The sequence below is a fragment of the Mesoplodon densirostris genome, chromosome 2 (assembly GCF_025265405.1).
Source record: "Mesoplodon densirostris isolate mMesDen1 chromosome 2, mMesDen1 primary haplotype, whole genome shotgun sequence".
Lineage (NCBI taxonomy): Eukaryota > Metazoa > Chordata > Mammalia > Artiodactyla > Ziphiidae > Mesoplodon > Mesoplodon densirostris.
The window spans coordinates 158,269,807-158,291,628 of NC_082662.1; the positions used below are offsets into that span (position 1 = coordinate 158,269,807).

The 21,822-nt window shown below is 41.0% G+C and overlaps 1 protein-coding gene across 1 annotated transcript in view; it reads right to left on the bottom strand.

The window, feature by feature from the left end:
- Positions 1-21,822, bottom strand: part of PAPPA2 (pappalysin 2) — a 297,667-nt gene that overhangs the window by 33,016 nt on the left and 242,829 nt on the right. The window contains exons 17-20 of the mRNA XM_060088558.1: positions 20,523-20,691; positions 18,986-19,121; positions 16,775-16,884; positions 4,713-4,784 (exon numbers count right to left, since the gene is read on the bottom strand). Of these exons, the coding sequence (XP_059944541.1) occupies positions 4,713-4,784; positions 16,775-16,884; positions 18,986-19,121; positions 20,523-20,691 (487 nt within the window). The remainder of the gene's footprint in view (positions 1-4,712; positions 4,785-16,774; positions 16,885-18,985; positions 19,122-20,522; positions 20,692-21,822) is intronic.

Sequence of the window (21,822 nt, forward strand, 5' to 3'; positions counted from 1 at the left end):
TGAGTGGACTCTTTCTTGACTCTTAATATGTATATATTGTTTCAATAAGAGCCCATCCTTACATACTGATGTATATCGTTCCTTAGGCAATACCACTACAAATATGTTATATTATTTGGCAATTTACATAGCACCTTAACATCAGTTATTTCACTTGACTCTCACAGGCGTTTTGAGAGAAAGCCAGATAGATACAACACGTAGCTAAAAGGGTAGACTCAGAATTTGAACCTAATTCTTCTGACATCATTCCACCTCCGTCCTCCTCCACAGCTGCCCCCACCTGTTTTGTTTTTTTGTTTTTGTTTTTGGAAAAAGCACAACTCTACAAGAACCTGCAAAACGTTAAAGAGAGAATATCAGAAATTGTAATCCAAAATGGGGGGCTGCTGACAAGCACAACAAACTTGTAAGAAATACGTGCTCACAGAAAAAGCAGAACCAAAATGTCGGTCAATGGGCACTCAATTTTAATCATCCTACAGGAAGGAAATTAGTCATTTCTATGCAAAAGGAGGCTGGAAGTGTGGTCTTTAGTTCCAGTGCATTCCCTAGAGAACAAGATGTTCTTAGTTTAATGGAACCTAGGACTGTAGACTTTGTTAGAATTAGTAAATATGACTTTTTGGAAGGAAGGAAGGAAGGAAGGAAGGGAGGGAGGGAGGAGGGAGGGAAGGGAGGAGGGAGGGAGGGGAGGAAGGGAAGAAGGAAGGAAAAAGAGAAGATAACACATATGATCTGATGGTGTAATGTGTTCATTGACGGAGTGAACACTCACTTTGATTATCACCCCACAAAATGAGGACAACCCTCCCCGCCACCCCCACCCCCCATACTGGGAAAAGAGTGCACTCAATTGGCCAAGCATTGGCAGAATAAGTCTTTGTTTTCTACACAGTTATCATTGACTATTTGTGTGCTTGTCTATAATTTTAATGGGCACAGGTCTGGGATTAGGGTTAACAATTAGGAAACAAATGCAATAGCCCAGGTGAGAGATGTTGAGGCCCCAGAGAGGGCAACAGTAGGGATGAGTAGAGCTCCTCATAACCGATTAGATTCAGCAGCTGTCTCCAAGTGATTTTCAAATTGTGGGTAATTTGCAATTTGCAAATTGTCTCCAAGGAATGGTCTGTTCCCCTTTTTTCCTTTGTTCTTTCCCTTTTCCCATCTTCAGAGTTTGCATCTAACCACGTTGAGGCCACCCAGCAGCTCTGCCCTGGCTTCTGCATTTTTTTTTTTTTTTTTAAGTCACAGAGTGGTTAATAGTGCATAACCACCCTATAAGCATCTACTATGGACCCGGAATGGCATGATGCTTAAACATTTATGTCTATTATCACATTAATCCCTCATCACAACTCCTTAAAATGGCTGTGTTGCCCCCACTTCCCAATACAGATTAAGACACAAAGGCTTAACAGCACTCAGCTGACCCAGGATTTGAACCTATATTTGTTTTAACTTCAAAACTTCTCCACCAACCAAAGTACCACTCCCTGCCCGTTTGCAACTTACAAAAGAAATAGAAAATACAAGGAGTGTCTGGGGCAAGAAGGTGAAACACAAGAACCAACTAGAAAAATAGAATTTAAGGCATGAACGGGTTTGGACTCCAGATACATGGTACACACGTGCTCTTGAGAAAATGGGAGCGTAAGTGACCACGAGAAGATGTCATTATTTACATAAGATGTTTCAGAGGGAACCTTCAGTGCTGTCTCTTAAAGAAAAGTGAGAGGCATAGATAGTGGAGAATTGAAGGCTAAAACTCTGTGGCCAAGGGGATAGGACACAAACAGAGGTGCAGAAGTGACACAACGCAGGCGTGGAGTGGGACAGTGAGGGGATTGGTTTAATGCCTCGGCGTACTGAGACCAATAAAGAATGATGTATTTCACTCTTATGAGGTTGACTGTCTTAAGGGGACATCTTAGAATTCAATTCGCTATTGGAAAGCCAAAAAAGAAAACCCTTTTTAGACACTGGGGTACAAAGTATCAGATTTCTGTGCCACACGTTTTAAAACTTGCTCTCACCCACCTAACCTTCTTCGGTTCATCTTGCATCCAGGTCTGTTTTCTCTCCGTCCGTCTCTGACACTCTTTGGTTCTCCCTAATATATTTAGCTGACTTTTTTCCAGTAAAGAACTGTCTGCCAAGTTGCCCCTACAACAGGCCAGTTTCAGCCGCTCTTGTCCTTTCTTTTCCATCCTCGCCCTCCCTCTCTGCATTTCTTACTACTTATTCCTTCAGAATTGTTTCTACTTCTCCCCATGTACCCCGCTCTGCACAATTCCTTTTCCCTTTCTACAGGTATTGATTCTTCTTCTTTGTTCCTTCCGTCCACCCCTCTAAGTGTATTTTTTCTCTTCCTAGCCTTTGCTGGGAAACCAGAAGCAAAATCATGTCCTGTCAAATCTTGTCCTACCCAGAGAGTCTCGGGAAATACTGTAGAATAATCAAATGTGAATGAATAATGTAGGCTAAAATTATTCCTAGACAAATAAGCTTCAAATTAGGGATCCATAGTCTAGGAACCTTCTTGTCTGCTTCCATAGTGACCAGAGCGGTGGTTTGCAAACTTAAGCGGTCTTCAGAATCTCCTGGAGCCCTTGTTAAAACACAGATTGCTGATCCCCACCCCCAGAGTCTCTGATTCAGTAAGTCTGGGATGGGGCCTGAGAATGTACATTTTTAACAGGTTCCCAGGTGATGCCACTTGTTCTGGCCCAGGGGCCATGCTTTGAGAAGCCCTGGAGTGTGGGTACCAATAGGTGTGTGGTGGTCAAGCCTCAGCTGTGCGTGATAGCAGTTGGGCAGAGGGGTCATAAGAGGGAATGAAGGTTTGTTCCCTGTCACACCAACAAAGGGGCTGAAAGAAGCCTGGGAAGCTCTGGATAAGGGAACCAGAGCATGTGCTGGGGTGCAGCACGGAGGGAGGACAAATGGGGAAAGCTCTGTGTTGTAGAAAGCTCTGTGTTGTAACCTCCTGGGAAACACCGAAGCCAGCTCCAAGCCCTGCCATCCACCCTCCCTCTTGCGATCATGCCTGGAAACCACAGAAGGGAATTCTCAGGATCCCTTTGATCTCGACAAAGTTCTCGAATCCTCTGTCTGTTTATCTCCTTCCTTCCCTGGCCTCCTCGTCCCCCTTGCTACCCCCTGCCCAGTGGATGAGTCACTCACTCTCCTCCCCACCCCACTGCCATCTGTTTTTCTAATGATGGCAGAAGATGAGCTGTTTTGTTGGCCCACACCATAACAAAGCATACTCCATGCTAGCATTTTTCCTGATGCACTCTCAGGATGCTATTTTATTGGTATCATTTCCCCACCCAGTTTTCCCTTTTTCTGAAACCCCACAATTTTCCCCTCTTTGGTCTCATGTAGATCCCAGTTTCCCAGAATTAGATCAAGAGAAACAGGGATACAGGAGAATCCAGGGACTAACAGGCATGTGGGTTGGGTGTGTATGTGGGGGGAGGGTGCTGGAAGTCAAGGGCAAGTTAAACAGCTCTCTCTAGCACACTAGGCACAGCCAGAATTATTGAGCATTGCTGCTAAGTGGCTTAATTACTTCCAGTGAAAGACTTTGATGACAAAGCCTAACTCTAGCCTGAGACGACAGTATTTGTATCTGCTACTGGCTATTCCCAGGGTGAGAGGGCTTAAATGTGTGTATATGTGTGTGTGTGTGTGTGTGTGTAATATCTCCCATGTCAGGAGGGCTTAAATGGTGTGTGGTGTGTGTGTGTGTGTGTGTGTGTGTGTGTAAAATATCTCCCATGTCAGGATTCCTGGGTCAATCTCCTTCAGCAAGGATCTGCCTCGTTCTTGACTCTTCCTTGCAAAAACTCCTCTTAGTCTAGTAAAGGAATTCACATCCCCCTGAGTCCCCCACTGCTAGGGGAATGCCCTGTGTGAGAAGTAAACAGGATTCCTTGAGGTAGTAAAGGCCTAGTTTGGGTTAATCAACAGTGGACTACAGGACCTCCTCAGAGGTAGGAAACAGAGATGCCTGCGTGACCCAGGCAACTGATGTCAATGAGAGAAGCCCAGTAGGTGAGAAGCCACAGAGTCTGGTGAGGACCAGCTGAACTGGAGGGCAGCTGCCCCTCTGGTGTTGTAGCTGCCACTCAGGTCCAGCTAACTGTTGCCACGGTTGTCAGATATTCTTGTTTTTCAAGAGAAAAATCTTTGCACAAAGAGTTTTATATTTATTTTTACTTGGGGTGTGTGTGTGTCTTTGTGTGTGTGTGTGTGTGTGTGTGTAAAGTTACATATACACATATGAATTTTATGTGAAAATCCCAATTTTCAAGCATTAGCCACCGAAACAAAATTGTTTTTAGACACTGAGCTGGCCAAACCCCTGTCTGTGGGCCACTGATCTGCAAAACTCTGATCTAACTAAACTCCAGTGAGGCCCGGTTAGAGAATCCCCAAACCATAAATAATTCTGACTTGCTTTTAACTTTTATTAAGTCATTTAAAATGGAACCCTGGAGATTTTGTTAAAATTTAAAAAAAGGTAAAATCAGAAATCCTAATATCTGTAATTTGGGGATTGTGGAGCTAAATTTAAGAGATTACACAAAGGACATAGGATCTGGGAAACGGCAAATACTGAAGCAGAAGGATGCAAGTCTCCATAAGTTGAGCAGAACAGAGAGCTCTGGTCTGCGTCTGGGGGAGGGGAGGTGGCTTACCTCACACGACTGGATGCAGTGGATCAGGAGAGGGTCTGGGTGCCACTGACGCCGCCCAGTGCACACGATGCTCTGAAGGGGAAGACGGAAAGAACAGAAAACAAAAGTAAAGACACCTGGTCAGTGAGAGAAGGGGCAAATCCTGAGCTTACCCCACTAGCCCCACCCCTTCCCTGAGGAGCAAGCCCCAGCTGTGCTGCATGAAGAGGTCCAAGGCCATAGTCTGGTCTTTCCCGTGGAACTGCTAATTCTGCCAGGTGGAGCCAAGGGAGAATCTCTTAATGGAGGGAATCTTTCTTTCTCTTTATCATCTTCACCCTCCCTGAGCTATCAAAATTTCCAGAATGGTGTAGGTGTTGTTAAAAATAGCGTCCTCAATACTAAAATGACTTTAAGTTGGCTCTAGGCATAATATTGGTTCCATTTGTTTTGAAATTTTAAATAAAGTTACAAGAAATTGTGAGATGGCTTGTGTTCATCAGGAAGGACCATGGAGTTTTAAAGGCTGAGAAACAGAGCTTCATAAGAAGAGTCTTGAACTAAAAATGGATCTCAGGAATCCTAGATCACAAGATGTGAGTGCCCAAGCAAGGAGTGGGGGCCAAACTGCACTCTCGGCAACTCCTGGTTTGCACCATTTATGCCCTCCTTGTGGGAAATAAAAGAGGGTCTACGCACGGGACAAATAGGCTTAATGTGAAACCACCAGGACTCAAAATGGCATCAACATTAAGATGGTGAGAGTGTGAAAATGTGTCTGTGTTAAAACACTGGTGACCTTCTCTGACCACTGACCAGGGCCCAGTGACCATTTCCTGATGTGCCTTTAAGCAAGTAGTCATCTACGCTTTATGAATAATAATAACTCATTTTCATGGAGTTTTTTTTTCTTTTAATTTTGTATTTAAAGATTTCAAAAGATACACTTCAGGAAAAAAGAAAGTCCCAAAAGACGTTTCAAAGAGAAAAAGAAGTTCTCTTTATAACCTGCTACCAATCCACCCATTTGTGGACTTTCACACTCACATTTTAAATTCAGTACAATAGAAATTCAGGGAAACCAGAAGAAAAATGATGCAATGTGAGATATGAGTTTTACATAAAACAGCACTCCAGTAATTGAAAATTATACATTCTAGAATGCTAAGACTGTACAATAATCAGATTGGAGACATTTGCATATATTAAGCTGTAGGTATATGAGTATATACCTCAGAGTCAGTTATGAAAATGCGCATCTGCAGTATTTTTCTGGAGTTATATTACTATAAACTAAAATTTTTGATATTCAAAACTCTATACTGTAATAATGTAGAAGGCGACTTTGCTTGAATTATCATTGCAAAGACACAGACCTACTAGAGAATGGACTTGAGAATATGGGGAGGGGGAAGGGTAAGCTGTGACAAAGTGAGAGGGTGGCATGGACATATATACACTACCAAACGTAAAATAGATAGCTAGTGGGAAGCAGCCGCATAGCACAGGGAGATCAGCTTGGTGCTTTGTGACCACCTAGAGGGGTGGGATAGGGAGGGTGGGAGGGAGGGAGATGCAAGAGGGAAGAGATATGGGAACATATGTATATGTATAACTGATTCACTTTGTTATAAAGCAGAAACTAACACACTATTGTAAAGCAATTATACTCCAATAAAGATGTTAAAAAATAAATAAAAAATAATTTTCATAGCACTAAAAAAAAAAGAATTATCAAATATATACAGTCATTCCTTGATATCCACAGGGGGTTGGTTCCAGGACCGCCACGGATGCCAAAATCCAAGGGTCCTCAATCCCTTATATAAAATAACATACTATTTGCGTATAACATCCTATTTATACTTTAAATCATCTCTAGATTACTTATAATACCTAATACAATGTAAAAGCTATGGAGATAGCTGTAAATACAATGTAAATGCTATGGAAATAGTTGCCTGAAAGCAGCAAATTCAACTTTTGCTTTTTGGAACTTTCTGGATTTTTTTTTTTTTCTGAATGTTTTGTTACCAGATAATGGTAATGGCAAAATGCAGTAATTTGAACCCTTGAAATACAAATACATGGCAACTTTATTCCTTCTCATGCACTGAATCCACTAAGGACCCCCAGTCCCCACCCTAGTCAGTCAGTCATTCAATTCAGACTAAATGTAGCACTCACTATGACCCAGTTTCCTCAGGGAGCAAGAGGGATCTGAAGATCCACCAATCCTGTCACTGCCCTCAAAGAACTCAAAGTCTATGGGGGGGAGGTAGCTGGAAGTACATCAATTCCTCCACATGAAGGGGAGCTTAGCCTCAGCACCCTCACATGACGACCATAGCCAGAACTTGCCAGAACACTCTGAACTGACTGGACCAGTTTCTCTTATGCTCTTCATACCTTCTACTCCATCTACCACCTTTATACATGCAGGAGTGTTGATCTTCTAATACTTGAGAAATTCTAAAAATACATTGCAAAAGAAAAAAACAAACAAAAGAAAAAAAACCTAAAAGAAAGGAAAAGAATCTGTCTGTATTTACTTTTAATTCTTTTTCTCCAGTGCTTTTTTTTTTTTTTTTTTTAACCACAGACCCTTTTGGTTTTCTTTTGTGAACCTCTCTCCAGATTAATGTTCTGTGGAACTCACTTTAGGAAATGCTACTCAATAGTTATATGATGGAAACAATACATGTGCCTTTTTTTTCACATAACAGCTTCTTCATTTTGCTCTGCTGAAGCAAATGGCAATTACCATTTATTGTGAAATTTGTGATATCTGTCTTTCCAGTCTTTTTTTCATCACTGTTCCATTTGTAGTACTAGCCTCTACATCTCTACTCTGCATCAGTAGTGGGCATTCATTTTATTTTATATATATATATATATTTTAACATCTTTATTGGAGTACAATTGCTTTACAATGGTGTGTTAGTTTCTGCTTTATAACAAAGTGAATCAGCTATACATATACATTCTCCAGTGCTCTTTTCTCTTATTATTTCCAATTTATTTTTTACACCTTTGTTTTTGTTTTTGTCTTTTGTGGCCACATCACGTGGCTTGCGGGATCTCAGTTCCCTAACCAGGGATTGAACCTGGGCCACAAGCCCGGAATCCTAACCACTAGGCCACCAGGGAGCTCCCCTACATCTTTGTATTGTTTTGTAATTTAATTTTATTATTATGTGATACATGTTCACAGTATAAAATCTAAAAAGCATAAAAGGATACACAATCTCCCCAACTACTCAATTTCCTGCATACTATTGTTAGTTCTTTTTTATGTCATTACAGATGGTCTATGAATAAAATTACAGATGGTCTATGAAATAAAATTATTTATTTCCTCACATAAAGTATGAAATACTATAATTTTATTTAGTGCTTTAGTTTATTGTTGTTTGATTGTCTAACTTTATTTCACTTCATAACATTTCTTGGTGTTCTGTTCATTTTATGGTATAAGGGTTGCTGCATTCTATTGATTGCATATTATTCCATTTCATGGATGTACCTTAATTTACTTAATCAGACCCATATTAATGGATATTCAAGTCATTTTCAGTCTTTTGCTCTAACAAACAAAGCTTATGTATAAATCATTTCATACATGTGCAACTACATCTGTTCAATAAACTCATGATAGTGGAATTGACAATACCCATCTCAATGAATTTTTTAATATTCTATAATTCAGTCTTAAGACTAATTCAGACTGGCAACCTCCTTGATCTCTGTACAGATTACAAAAGTTTCTGGTACCTGTGTCATATACCTTCCTAGACTGCAAAATCCTTGAGAATAGGGACTGTCTCCCACTCACACATCTTATTTCAGTGACTTAGAGAAAGACAATGTTCAAAACGTACTTGTCAACTGTTAAATAGGTTGTTGTACCTTTAGGTTTCTTCTTTATCTTCTGGCCTATGAAAGTCACTCATCTCATATGAAAAGATCGGCATATGGAATTAACTGAATAACTACTTACTGATCAAAATTGGAGGACAATTTCAAATGTTTTTCAGATCCTACATTTTATGGGCACATTTGTGGTAGTGAGGTGAAAGAGGAAAGTGAAATGGGAGGAAAACTAGTGAGAAGTTGGCCTAGAAGGGCTAGCTCCTGGTGAGGTGTGTTAAATTAATTAAACAAGGAGGCCATTACACTGAGGTGGCTCTAATACCACGGCGGCCTGTGGAAGCAAACCAGAATCTAAGCCTGTCAATGTCTCAAGGTTCTGAAATTGAAACCAAAGGGCAATCAATCAGGAACAACCAACTTGGCTTTAAGCTATAACCAATCAATAATTTCCTTACTTTGCTTCTGCTGTTTCTCTATAATCAAGTCTCTCCCCAGCTGCTGTTGGTGGAGCACTCCTAAACCCAGTTTGGCACTACCCGATTTGAACTGATTTTTGCTCAGATAAACTCTTAAAATATTTAATATGCCTCAGTTTATCGTTTAACAGTTCAATATGATTTTCTTATTTTCTGGAATGTTTTTGACAAATTATAATCCTATATATTACATTTGAAAAGAATATATTACATTTGAGAATAATTGAAAAAACAACCTTATATCCGCTGCTCAGCTTTATCAAATCATAACACTTTGTTTTATCTGCTTCCAGAGTTTGTCACTAGAGATTCAATTAATGTCCCTATATATGTCCCTCCAACGTCATTCTCCTTCCATCCTCCCTATTAGTAACAACTACTCTGAATTTTTTTTTTTTTTTTTTTTTTTGCGGTATGCGGGCCTCTCACCGTTGTGGCCTCCCCCGTTGCGGAGCACAGGCTCCGGACGCGCAGGCTCCGGACGCGCAGGCCCAGCGGCCATGGCTCACGGGCCCAGCCGCTCCGCGGCACATGGGATCCTCCCAGACCGGGGCACGAACCCGTATCCCCTGCATCGGCAGGCGGACTCTCAACCACTTGCGCCACCAGGGAGGCCCTACTCTGAATTTTAAAATTATTATTTCTATACATTCGTATATAATTATAACTATAGTTGTTATACTATTAGCAAGCCACTTTTCAGATGAATCAATTGTGAAAACTAAGGGCCAAGGATTTGTTTTAAACTTTTCAAAAAGAAAAAGTTCATGAGAAAACCAGTTTAAAGATTTCCTCTTGGTTGGACTATTTTAATTTTTTTAAAAAAGCAAGGGAAAAAAGAGGAGAAAGGAAGAACAAAGGGAGAGCAGAGATGGGAAAGGAGAAGATGGGGTGGGGGAGAAAGGAGGGGAGAGAGAGAGAGAGAGAGAAGGGAGGGAGGAAAGAGGGAAAGAAAACCAGTTAAGGGTTATTAGGATGGTCATAGGGCTGTATGAAGGCTGTTGCCTGGTTAAATGTGTTGTTAAAGGTCACAAGACTGATGGTTAGCCAACATTAAGGTCTAATACAAAATTGCTCAATTGTTTTTTATCAGGAATAGTTACTTGACAGAATGGGCTACTCGTCACATCAGATCACAAAGTTCTGCTCCTTGCCCAGGTTTGTGATGATCTCCTTATTACCATATATGTTTGCAGCCCTAAATAAAATACAGCACTATTTTGCATATTTATTTGGACCATAGCACATTACCCTGCAATATACTTTGTGGTTATTCTTCCCCCATCCTCCAAGACACTCTTGTCTACTCTTCTCTAGAGAAGAGGGAATTGATGCCTGAGACTTACTCAAGCAGAGAGGGAACAATGCCACGTTTTAAACAGATGAAAAAGAAGATTTTTTCATGACTCATGTCTGAGGGATTTGTTCTCCCGTGATGTGTGGCAAGTGTCATTGGAGCTGTTACACACAATTGCACCCATCAAGAGGACACTCGGGGTGGGGGGAGGATTAGGAGATGAGGGGACAGACTGGAGGGTGAGACCAGATAGTGGGAAACTGTGACTTCTGGAGGCTATTATCTTCTTTTTTTCCTCCTGCTTTTCTCTTCCTCTTAAAACATTTTGGTTTTATTTAAGGAATTATTAATCCTTTGGGGACCAACTTGGGAAAACAAAGTCAGAAATTATAAGGTTTGTTTTGACTGAGCAATTCTGTTGAAGAGCTGGGGAGTTGAGAGAGGGACTCCATGCAGTGTTGAGAACTTTGCAAACCTAACGTGTGTAGCCACAGGAAAATCTCATTAATTTGGACCTCACTAATTCCTAATTAGGATATACTAAAAAAAAAAAAAAGAAAAAAAGGATTATGCAATCTGGGAAAACTGAATTTATGAAGCAGACTAATAGGGGAAATGAGATGTTATGATGGATACTTTTGTATTTCAGAAAGAAACATTTTCAAATACAGTTTAGAAAAACTCATTTACATGCAAACAATTGCATTATGTGCAAAAAAAAAAAATCTCTCCATGAAATCTGGTTCTCAAAAGACCACTGATTTATAATGTAAGTCAAAATGTCCATTTTCCTATTTTAAACAGGAAAGTCGCAAGATATAATAAAACATTCTCTAGACACAGTGGTTAAGGACAATAATAAAAAATCAATCTTACATAGGCTTTCTGGAAAAATCCAAAGGTTTGCCATGAGAAATGGCTCTGTGGAGGTGGGAGGCATTGTCTTCTTCGAGCTCTTTGGTTTCACACAGCAACCTCGCTCTGAGCAACGGGTGAAATGAATCAAGCACTGAGGAAGACATAATTCCTACACCCAAGACTCTTACAGTTTGGTGTTAGAATGACAGAAAAGGGGGAAAAAAGCGGAAAATGAAGAAGAGGAAAAGCAGGGATGAGAAAAACACTAAATGCTCTCAGCGGAAGTGCATGGGGAGCTCTTCCTACACCCTCAGCTCAGACCCCCTAGATATGACCAATGGTACTGATTGGGCAGTTGGTTGTCTCCTGTCTGTCCCAGCTGCCAGTTTCCACTGCTCAGTCACCCTGACTAGCAGGGATTTATTTGACAGCCAAGAAGCCCTTTTGTTTGGCATCCTCTCTTTTGTAGGGATATGTCTCTGCTGATGCCATCACCATAGAAAGGTCTAAATCCCTGGGTGCACTAGGTGAAGGAGGAAAATGCCATTACAGCAACAAAGGCTCAGAAAGTCCATTTGGGAATTTGAAACTCTTATTTCATGTTTCCTACAGCCAGCACGCCCTTGAAACATTTAGAAATAATAGTATATATTCATCCTTACTCTCTTCTCAGTCTCATAACCAGAGCCATTAGAAATTGCTTCTTCAGTCAGAGGTGTCTAATAGGAAGCACTGAATGGCTATTAATTGTCTTCCCAGCCCCACTGGTAAAAGGCACAGAAAAAACAAATGACCTACACACCTCTATCTACACACACTAACAAGCAAAGCATAGAACTTATAGAACAATATTTTTCTTTCTTATAGATAGCAGGTGATATCTTTTCAGAGAGGCTGGAAATTTCCAAAGATAAGATTTGTACTAAGTGAACTTAAATTCCATTTTTACATAATTCAGAACTATGTGCTAGAAACTGTGCAAGACATTGCAAAAGTGTTATTTTGAATTTTTATAACAACACTTCAAGATAGATAATACCATCCTCATTCTTGCTGATGAGCAGACAGAGGCTCCAAGGGGTTAGTCATAGAGTATTTGAACCCAGGAGGATCTCACTCTTCTTTTGACAATTGCCACTTTGAGTTGTTTTTCATCAAAACCCCAGACTACCTAAATCCTCAGAAATTCTTCCTTTAATGAAAAGTATATTATTCTAGGAGTCAGGTATCATGTTCAGGAATAAAAACCAGTAGAACCCCCAGAGACAGGCACATAAATGTTATAGGAACCTAAAACGTATACTTCATTGTCCTTTAAAAACAAACTCTTTCACAAGGAAAAGCAGTATTATAGGGAAATATCTCTCTAAATTATCTTTGTTAGACTTCACGGGGAGGGAAGGGACATGTGGGAATGAGGAGGTTCTCATAGTTGAGGCAAGTGACTTCTTTTCTATTTGATAGGCAAACTAACCTAAACATACACCAGGGGGAAAAAAGACTACAGCCCACAGGGTGATTCAGGGGAAATCACTGAACTTGGAGTCAGAAAAGTTGGCTGCACTGCGCTTTCCATTTCTTGAAAGCTGTGCAACCTTGAACAGATAATCCGACAACATCTAATTTGTCAGTAAAATAAGGATAATAAAATCTTCCTTTCTTAGTTTATTGGTTTGTGAGAAGATTCAAATTAAATTATAAATTTCCAAAATATATATATTATGTATATATACACAACTTTGAAAGCAATAAAGTGTTATCCAAATGTAAGATATCATTTTTATTACAAAGAATGAAGTCATTGGAAGCAGACTAGAGAAAATGATGCAGTTTAATCCATTGCTCTGTAGTCTTGCCAGATACCAGGTAGTTGAAGTATGGGAGATAGCAAGGGTTTACATGAAATAGGAGATCATCATTTACTAAACAAATGAGCCAGGCTCCAAATAGGTGTACTTGTACTTAAAATATTTACGTTGCCAGTATTCTATCTTGTAATAGCAGTGTTTCGCAAAGCATTACAGTGGAATTACCTGGGGTGCTTGTTAAAAAATGCATACCCCAAGGCATTGGCAGTCTCTCTAAAGGGGGGAACTCAGGTCTGCTCCCTTTACAAACTGCCCAAGTGATTCTGAAGGACACCAAAACTTAAGATTGAGTACAATATGGAACATCCTTCAAGATAAATCAATGTAAGTTACAAGGTTTTTACTCGAAGACGACTTTCATTTAATACAACTGCTTTGGTGTATAAGGCATTTCTCCTTCTTTGTGAGGACAAGCTTAGATTTCCCACCCCTCAAGAGCCACTGAGTGCCACAAAATAGGACCATCTAAGGTTGGGGCATAATCTCATCTCTGAGGACCTGGGTACATAAGGGCAATAACCTCATCATTATTTCCTTTGCTTCCACTGACTTCTTTTTCTTGACTAGGCCACAGTCATGATAAATGCAGTGATACAAATGATAACATTTGGTGTTTGGTTTAAGAAGAAAATAAATTCTACATTTTCTTTCTGGGGTGGGCAACTTGAAATTGACAAGGATATAATTATACATAGCAGTAAGAAGCTGCAGCAAGTGCTCCCAGTTTGAGGAGAAAATATATATTTACTTTCAAAGTAGAAAATGATGTTATAGCAATTTCTTTGCTTACTCAACCAACATTCATAAGACACCTACAATTTGCCCAGCACTGAAAAAGGAACTAGGAATGTAAACATGAACAAAATGCTATGGAATAGAGGTAACTAAATAATAATGACTCCCCCGAAGGATGGTTGGGAAAGGGGAGGTTTTAATAAAATAGAAGATATTGTTTTTCAGTTTGGAAATAGTCAAGTCTCTGTTATTGGTATCCCTGCTGTCTTCAAGAAGAAAAGTGAACTGCTCTTCTCTGAATGTCCCATTTGGAAAGCAGAGGTGGGAGACCCCCCATCACCGGAAGGCCTGCACTCTGGCCTGACAAACCCTACATGCATTGATTGTGCCCATTGGGTGTCTTGTTGGGTAGATGCTGAAGTGATTGTAGAAGGGTTCCTGAAGCAGTTCATTTCTCAAGTGGGACAAATGGATTGTAAACATCCCAAGCCTTTCCCCCTTTAGCTGCTTATAGAGAAAGAGAAGTCTTTCATCATAAGAAGTTGAGTTCAAGGGACTGACAGAAAGGGTCTAGACCATCTGGCACTCCGTGAACATGAGGCAGAAGTTCTTTCTCCAGGTACTGTAATTCCAGCTAAACCTTCACAACAGACTGTGGGAAATGGGACAGGAAGTCTAGAAAAGGCTGGGATGGGAGAACCAGACAAGGTGTCTTTCTGGCTTTCTCCTTCCTGCTCCATACGGTCTTCCCAGCGCCCTCCCACTCGTGGTGGGCCCCCTCTTGCATCGTGTTCTCATTGGGTTCAACATCCTAAGAGGGGTCGCCATGCCCTACAGGATCTCGTCCACCTGCCGCTGCCCTATCTCATCCTTCTAGCTCCCAGCTCCCCTCCCCTCACCACCGCAATACCCTGGTTTCAGACACACAGAACTTCTTACCATTCCTTATCCTCTAGAATTTTCTCCTCGATCATAGTTTAAGACCCAGAGGGAAAGCTTCCTGGTCTGTTGATCCTCCCCCAACTCCCCAAAGCTCCTGAGCAGAAGAATTAGATGCTTCCTCTTGGGTGTTCCCACAGCTCTTCTACCACAAGCAAGCCATTTCCCATGTTGCATTATTATAAATGTTTGTTTTCGTGGGCATATTATAAGTCTTGTAAACAGAAGGACTCTCATTTTTTTTCTTTTCATATTCCCAGCATTTAGCACAGTTCCAGGGCACATAGTAAGCCCCAATAAGTGTTTGCTGAGTGAGTGACTGACTGAATTAATAGGGTCATGCTACTCCCATCCCCCACCCCAAAGCATACTTAGAGTATTTGTTCCTGATCCTCCTGTTTTAACACACATCCCTGCCAATAAGACAGCACAATTAGCCTGTGAGGGAAAAGGAGCAATCTGAGAATGGTTTCCGAAGGAAATGTAGTATATCTCTAGCGTCCATCTCTTGGTGACTCTGTGGGAATAGCCTTCCAAGGTTTTTGTTTATTAGACAGTTTAATACAGCAACAAAGCTCTCAGGCTTTCTGATTAACCCACCCTCCCATTCTAAGAAGAAATAACTTCCTGACTACAAGGTCATCTCCATTCATATCTTGTATAGCCTTTTCTTTCTCTTTTTCATTTACTCATTTCACAAATATTTATTGAACACTTACTACATACCAGTTAGTGTTCTAGGATCTGGGGATATAGTAGCGAACAATAATCCCTCACTGACCTTTTTATTCTAGTGGTGGAAAGAGACTTATTAATACATAAGATAAATGAGTAAAATATATAATATGCATGGTCATGATAAGTCCTAAGGAGAAAAACATAAAAGAGGGAAGGGAAACAAAGTTTTAGGGGAGTTAAAATTTTAGATAGAGTAGTCAAAGGAGGCTTTCCTGACATTTGAGTAAAACTCTGAAGGAAGCAAAGGAGCAAGACATGAAGATACCCAGGAGAAGGGCATTCTAGGCAGAGGGAGCCACGGGGCAAAAGTCCTGAGGTGGGAGTGTGCCTGGCGTGTTCAAGAATTAGCCAAGAGCCACTGTGGCAAGATTAGAGTGAGCCAAGGAAAGCATATGGGAAAGTCAGGAAGGTAAAGGTCAAAGGAGGCCATGGAACTGAGAACCCAGGTGTGGGAAGGACCCAGTGTGTGGATGTTGAAATCAGTAAGAGTTATGCCAGGAATATTAGGTAAAGTGACTGTGAGCCAGGAGCTAAAGTGGTTAAAAAATCAGGGAAGGGAGTGAACTGAGGGTCAGAAGATGACAGCTGCACTGAGGGTGGTGAGTGCTTTATTCTGTTGGCATTAGATTCAAACGTGGGTGATTTCAGGGAGGAGGCAGGGAGAAGAGTTTGGAAGTGGCATTGAGGAGACAGGAGGACATCTGCTCCTGTCCCAGGCCCAGAGACAGGAGGGGTGTGAAAGAGAAAGTAGGAACCAGTGGGCCCTGCAGGGAGGCAGAATCCTCAGGGTTTCAAATGAGGATGAAAACGAATGGAAAGCTCAGAGATGTAATGGATCTTGCTCATGACTGACTTTGAATATGAGAGGGTCCAGAGAGGATTTTGGGGTTTAGAGAGAGTAGGAAATGGAGGCAGGAAAGGTAACTTTCCTTACTTCCTCTAGTCATTCTCTCCCTGTTTTCAGTTTTATTTTCATCTTTTCTAATTTATCTTCCTATTTTTCTATTAATGGTAATTTTCTCTTTCAATTGCCTTCCTGTATTATCATTCTTTGTGTCTCTGAGTCTTCCTTCTATATCATCTTTTAAACTTTCCTTTGGATATTGGTCATCTTTTTTTCTCAAGCTTTTCTCTTTTTTCTTCTTGATTTTCAATCCTTCTCTCTAGGAATGATCCATGCGGTTGTTTGCTCTAAGGATGCTTTGAAAGCCTCTGAAATTACTCCAGGGAATATGCTGCCGGTTGAGAATTGTTCAGCAGTCTTACATCCTTGGCACATAAAAATGATCTTTTCCTCACCTGGACTTTGACAGGTTCCATCCAGTGCTCCAGAGTGTCAGCAGTGACGTTCTCAGGAAGGATTACGGGATCACTAGGGGGGATTATACACGATGGGGAACACACTGCACCTGAAGGAACAGAAATTTACAAAAGAGACTTGAACTTCCCACATCTCAGTCTTTTACATCTTGGAATCATTAGCTTTGATTTTTCTTTTTTTTTAATTGTTTTTTTCTTTTCTGCTCACTTCTTTTTTAAATAAATAAACAAATTAATTAATTAATTTATATTTTTGGCTGTGCTGGGTCTTCGTTGCTGCACACGGGCTTTCTCTAGTTGCGGCGAGCGGGGGCTACTCTTCATTGCGGTGCTCGGGCTTCTCATTGCGGTGATTTCTCTTGCTGTGGAGCACAGGCTCTAGGCGCGTGGGCTTCAGCAGTTGTGGCTCGCGGGCTCTAGAGCACAGGCTCAGTAGTTGTGGCACACGGGCTTTGTTGCTCCGCAGCATGTGGGATCTTCCCGGACCAGGGCTCGAACCCATGTCCCCTGCATTGGCAGGAGGATTCTTAACCACTGTGCCACCAGGGAAGTACAAAAACAATTGCTTTCTATGTTGTAGGTCACCTCATTAACATGGTCATAGGCAGGGTCGATACTCATGTACTGTGTACCTGTAGGGATATTCCTACACTAACTAGTAAAGAGCCACTTCCCCAAGTTAACTCCCTTGGCCCAAGTGCCCTTTCTCCTTCTAGTCCAATATACCCCCTCCTCTGGAATCCCTGAATCTCTGTATGACTTAGCAATAAAAGATTTAATTCCTGGTCTCATAGACCTCCAATACCCCACTCCAGGACTCTGGCCAGCCAAAGTCTACCCGGATTTGTTGATGCCTTTTAAGTACTTTTAATACCATTTCTGCTCATATGATTTCCTGGAAGCTTATGATTACAACATCTACTACCTAAGAACTTTACTAACTGGGGAAAAAATGGCCCAGAAATCACGAAGGTGGATTTATAATGCCCGCTAGACTGAAGATCATTACACAGGCAGCCAAGAAATCTATGTGATTAAAAGAGGAAATAAGGGGAAATCAGAAGCAGAGATTTTGGTCATGTGTTGGCCTTTTAAAGACAAATCTGCTTTATTTCTTTGTATGTGGTGTCTTAAGTATCTTCTAAAATTCTATTCAAAGAAGGTAGACTCTTAGGGTTCTCTATTTCCTCATCTAAAGATTTTGATGATCTATCTCCAAGTTTCTTTTCAGCTCACACTTACCTCTATTAATGTTTTTTGCTGACTTGTATAATAACTAAAAGAGTTACATGACTCTTAAGGACTCTATATACATGCGTGTGTGACATATTAATATAAAAATTAGCGGGTGGGGAGATAAGAATTTTCTCATGAGACACCACGCAAGAGGCATGGGCTCAGCATTCCGCTACTCCTTGCCTGACCTTAAGATTTCTCAGTGCAAAGAGCAACTTGAAGATGGTAAAGAACATTCTTAGAAACTAACAAGCTTTCTCATTAACTCAAATTATACCACTGGCATTACAAATGTTAGAATGACTTGGAAAATTACTCCTTGCTTGTACAATTCAAAACTTCAGGTTAATCTCACTAAGTTTTCCACAAACAGCATCTCTTTTCTATGATGCTTAAGTCCAGCCAGAGCAAATTTAAGTCAACTTGACTTTCAATCGGCCCTGGCCACAGAGACTTTTAATTTCAATGACGACATTAAGAAGTTACCCCTAGGTTCTGGATCCTAATCCCCTGCACAGAAGGAATGGCTGCTGAGCCAGGCAAGCAAAGGCAATTTCAAATTGTTCCTTTCAGGAACTCTCTGCTCCAGTAACAACAGCAGAGAGAATGGAGGAGGCGCCCAGCACATGCGTGGTGTGCGTCTACACATTTCCACCTTTCCTCTTAGAACTACTACTCCTGCCACAAATCAATCCACTTTTCAGCCTGCTGCGAAGTGGGTAACGTGACCAGACACTATGCAAATGGCTCAGCAGTGGCAACAACATTACACATGAGTGGAGGAATTAAAAAAAACATAAATTTGTCATAAATTTCATTTTTACTGAAGCAGCTAAGAGTCAACTTGAATTTCTATCCACTCCCCAGGGAGAATAATGAATCTGATTCAAGATCCAGCCAGTCCTAGTTAAGGATTACTTGGGAGCAGAAGTCAGCATCCCTTCCCAAACATACCAATCCTGTATCCCTGTTCACACTTGTACTCCACGAAATTCAGCTCCGAGCTGGGTGGTGGGCATTCCCCTTGCAGGTTCTCACACAACTTGAACTCCTCGGTCCACAGTCCCTCCTTCGTGCAGAGGATGGGAAGCTAGGATATCAAAAGTCAAACACATGTACCTTATTGTTTTGCTAACTTCTTTTAGAGTGGGGGAAAAGGTGGTCTGATTAAATGGTAGTGTTCTCCAACTTCTAGAACCTGGACTAAAAGACAATATTGAGATAATAAACCAAGTTGTTTCTGACCACCACCTCCCCCCGGCCAAAGAAAAAGTCAAGACAAGTTTTTGCTGTTTTGATGTGAAGGAATCATGAACAATTTTGTCATTAATAAACACACATTAACAGTGTGTTTTCCTTTGGATGTAAGGATACGGTGAGCTATCAACAGTAGCCCATGCATTCTGAGATAGTTTTTGGAATTTCTTTCCCCAATGGTGTTGTTTTGCATTGATCCATTAATACTATCCCACAGATGCTGCTTGTGGCAAATGTCAGATTTTTTTCAATATGAGTTTGAGCCTGTAAAACTAATTCATAATTTTTCTGGAGGTGCTTTTTGCCTTTCTGCTTGAATGGAGACATCATAGATGCTTTTGATCTCACCAAAAGTTCTAGTCCCTTTCTCCACATGTATGCTGGTTTGTGTAACTCTTGGCTTCACATCCCCAGCAATCACAAAGTATACTATAGGCAGAACACAGAGAGTAGCACTAACTCACAAACCCCAAGACAGTAAGATTTTAGAATTACAATAACTCTCCCTTCATCTGGCCAACTCCTTGACTCCTTAAACAATCAGTGAAAACAGATGTGTTGAGTTCTAAGGGGTCTCATTTCATAGAGTATTCTTCTCAAATCTGTCCTGCAGTATTTACCTTGGAGTACTGGACACTGAGATAAAGGCATGCTCTAGCACAGCAGTCAAGGTCATTGATCTTTGCCTAGGAAGTCTGCTTAACTTCTTGTCTCGTGTATGTGTGTGGTACTTGAAAAGATTCTAAAATAAAATTGATTTTAGTCATGTAACAGTGATAAGACTGTGGTTGCTGCTTGAGACCTCTCACGCCAAAATCCTAGGGAGAATAATAGTCAAACAGCGCATTCGGCTTTGCCTTTGCTGAGGAATTCGTGTTTCTGTTCAGGACTCTGTTCTATTAAAAAGTGTAATACCAGCATTTCTAGCCAAGTTAGATCAGAGGAAATCACACTGCCAAATCAGAATCCCAGCATTTTTGCAATTTACCCAGGTACCCAACCCATCAGGTTGTTCTTATCCAAGAGGAAGTTCTGAAATCAGCAGAGAATATTCCAAAAACGTGGTCTCTTCTGAATTCCCTATCAAATAATATCAACACCCCTGGTTAGAATCCCAGCTTGGTAAGGCCCTGCCTATTGCAATTCATTTAGATCATTTCTACAGAACATTCTTGGATTGGTCACCAAGACTAGAGCACAGCCTGATCCAAAATAAAGTTCAAGTCATCCTTACCCTTTTAGTTTCCTCGTTACAGTTGAGCACACACTGGCTGTCGAGCTCAAAGCCGTTGGTGCATTCATACATGCCTTCAAAGACAGGAGAGGGGGGCTCACACACCACTGGGACGCAGCTGCCTTGCTCCCAGATTCCATCTTCCAGGCACTGGATCTTCAGGAACTTGCTGATAAGACATAAAGCAAAATAGCCCATCAAAATCCCTCAAGGAGGTTATGGGAGAAGACTGGACCCTCAGTAACATGGGCTAAGGATTAGCAAATAGACAGGGGCAGTTGGGTCTCCTTAGCCAAATGTCATACCTCTCTAGTCTAATTTCTAAGTCATGGAAGTAAAAATAGTAATGTGCACGTAATAGCAGTGATCACATAAGCTGTTATATAGTAATATTTTGTAATATTACTCTCCAGAGAGTTTTTATAACCATCAGAGCAGCATCTAGACTTTTTCAGTTGGGTTTTCATTAAGCTCTTCATCTTGGAGCAGTCTCACACCCAAGGGCACTTGGAAATACCTGATAGGATGGAGTACAGAAATGATTATCACACACTCAGGGGACTATCCAGAAGTCATCTGAGGATCATCAGTGTTAATATGGTAATGTAATCAATGAAGCTGCCAATATTTATTGGTTCTCCAAAGAGGGGAGAAGATACAGCAGTAGGGGTCTTCTTAAAACAGAGGCTCTTACCCTGAACTTCAGAAGGGCAAGAGCCTCACTGGAAATTACTGTGGCCATTTTGTTTGCTTACAAGGCCATTTTTTTCCTGGAAAGCATTCATAGCTTTCGTGGGATTCTCTGAGTAGACACGACTCAACAGTGTCCTGGAAGAACTGCCCTTCCTTCGCATGCACAGGTGTGGCCTCCAACCAAAGAGACTGCATTTGTGGTGGACAGTAGTCAACAGAATTAGGTACTGCTGCTGCAGACTCCATCCCATTCCCCTTCTAACTCACTGCCAAACTGAAGGTGCTGTCCATTTTGCTGTTTTAATGCATCCACTTCTGATTCAGAACATAAGATAAGCTTGTGATGCTAAAACAGAAATAATCCTCTGACCCCTGATTCAACCACATGGTGGCCTTAAATTTTTATTTTCCAGTATCACGATGTTCTTTTTAAATTTAAATATGCCCACCATCTACACACGTTTAATGGACTATCATACTTTTATGCAATGATCCCTGCATGCTTCTCCAGTATTCTAATATTACACTAGTACAACATTTATCACATTATTTTATACATGTGTACATGTCTGCCTTTCCCCCTAGGTTGGAAGCTGCCTGAAGGCAA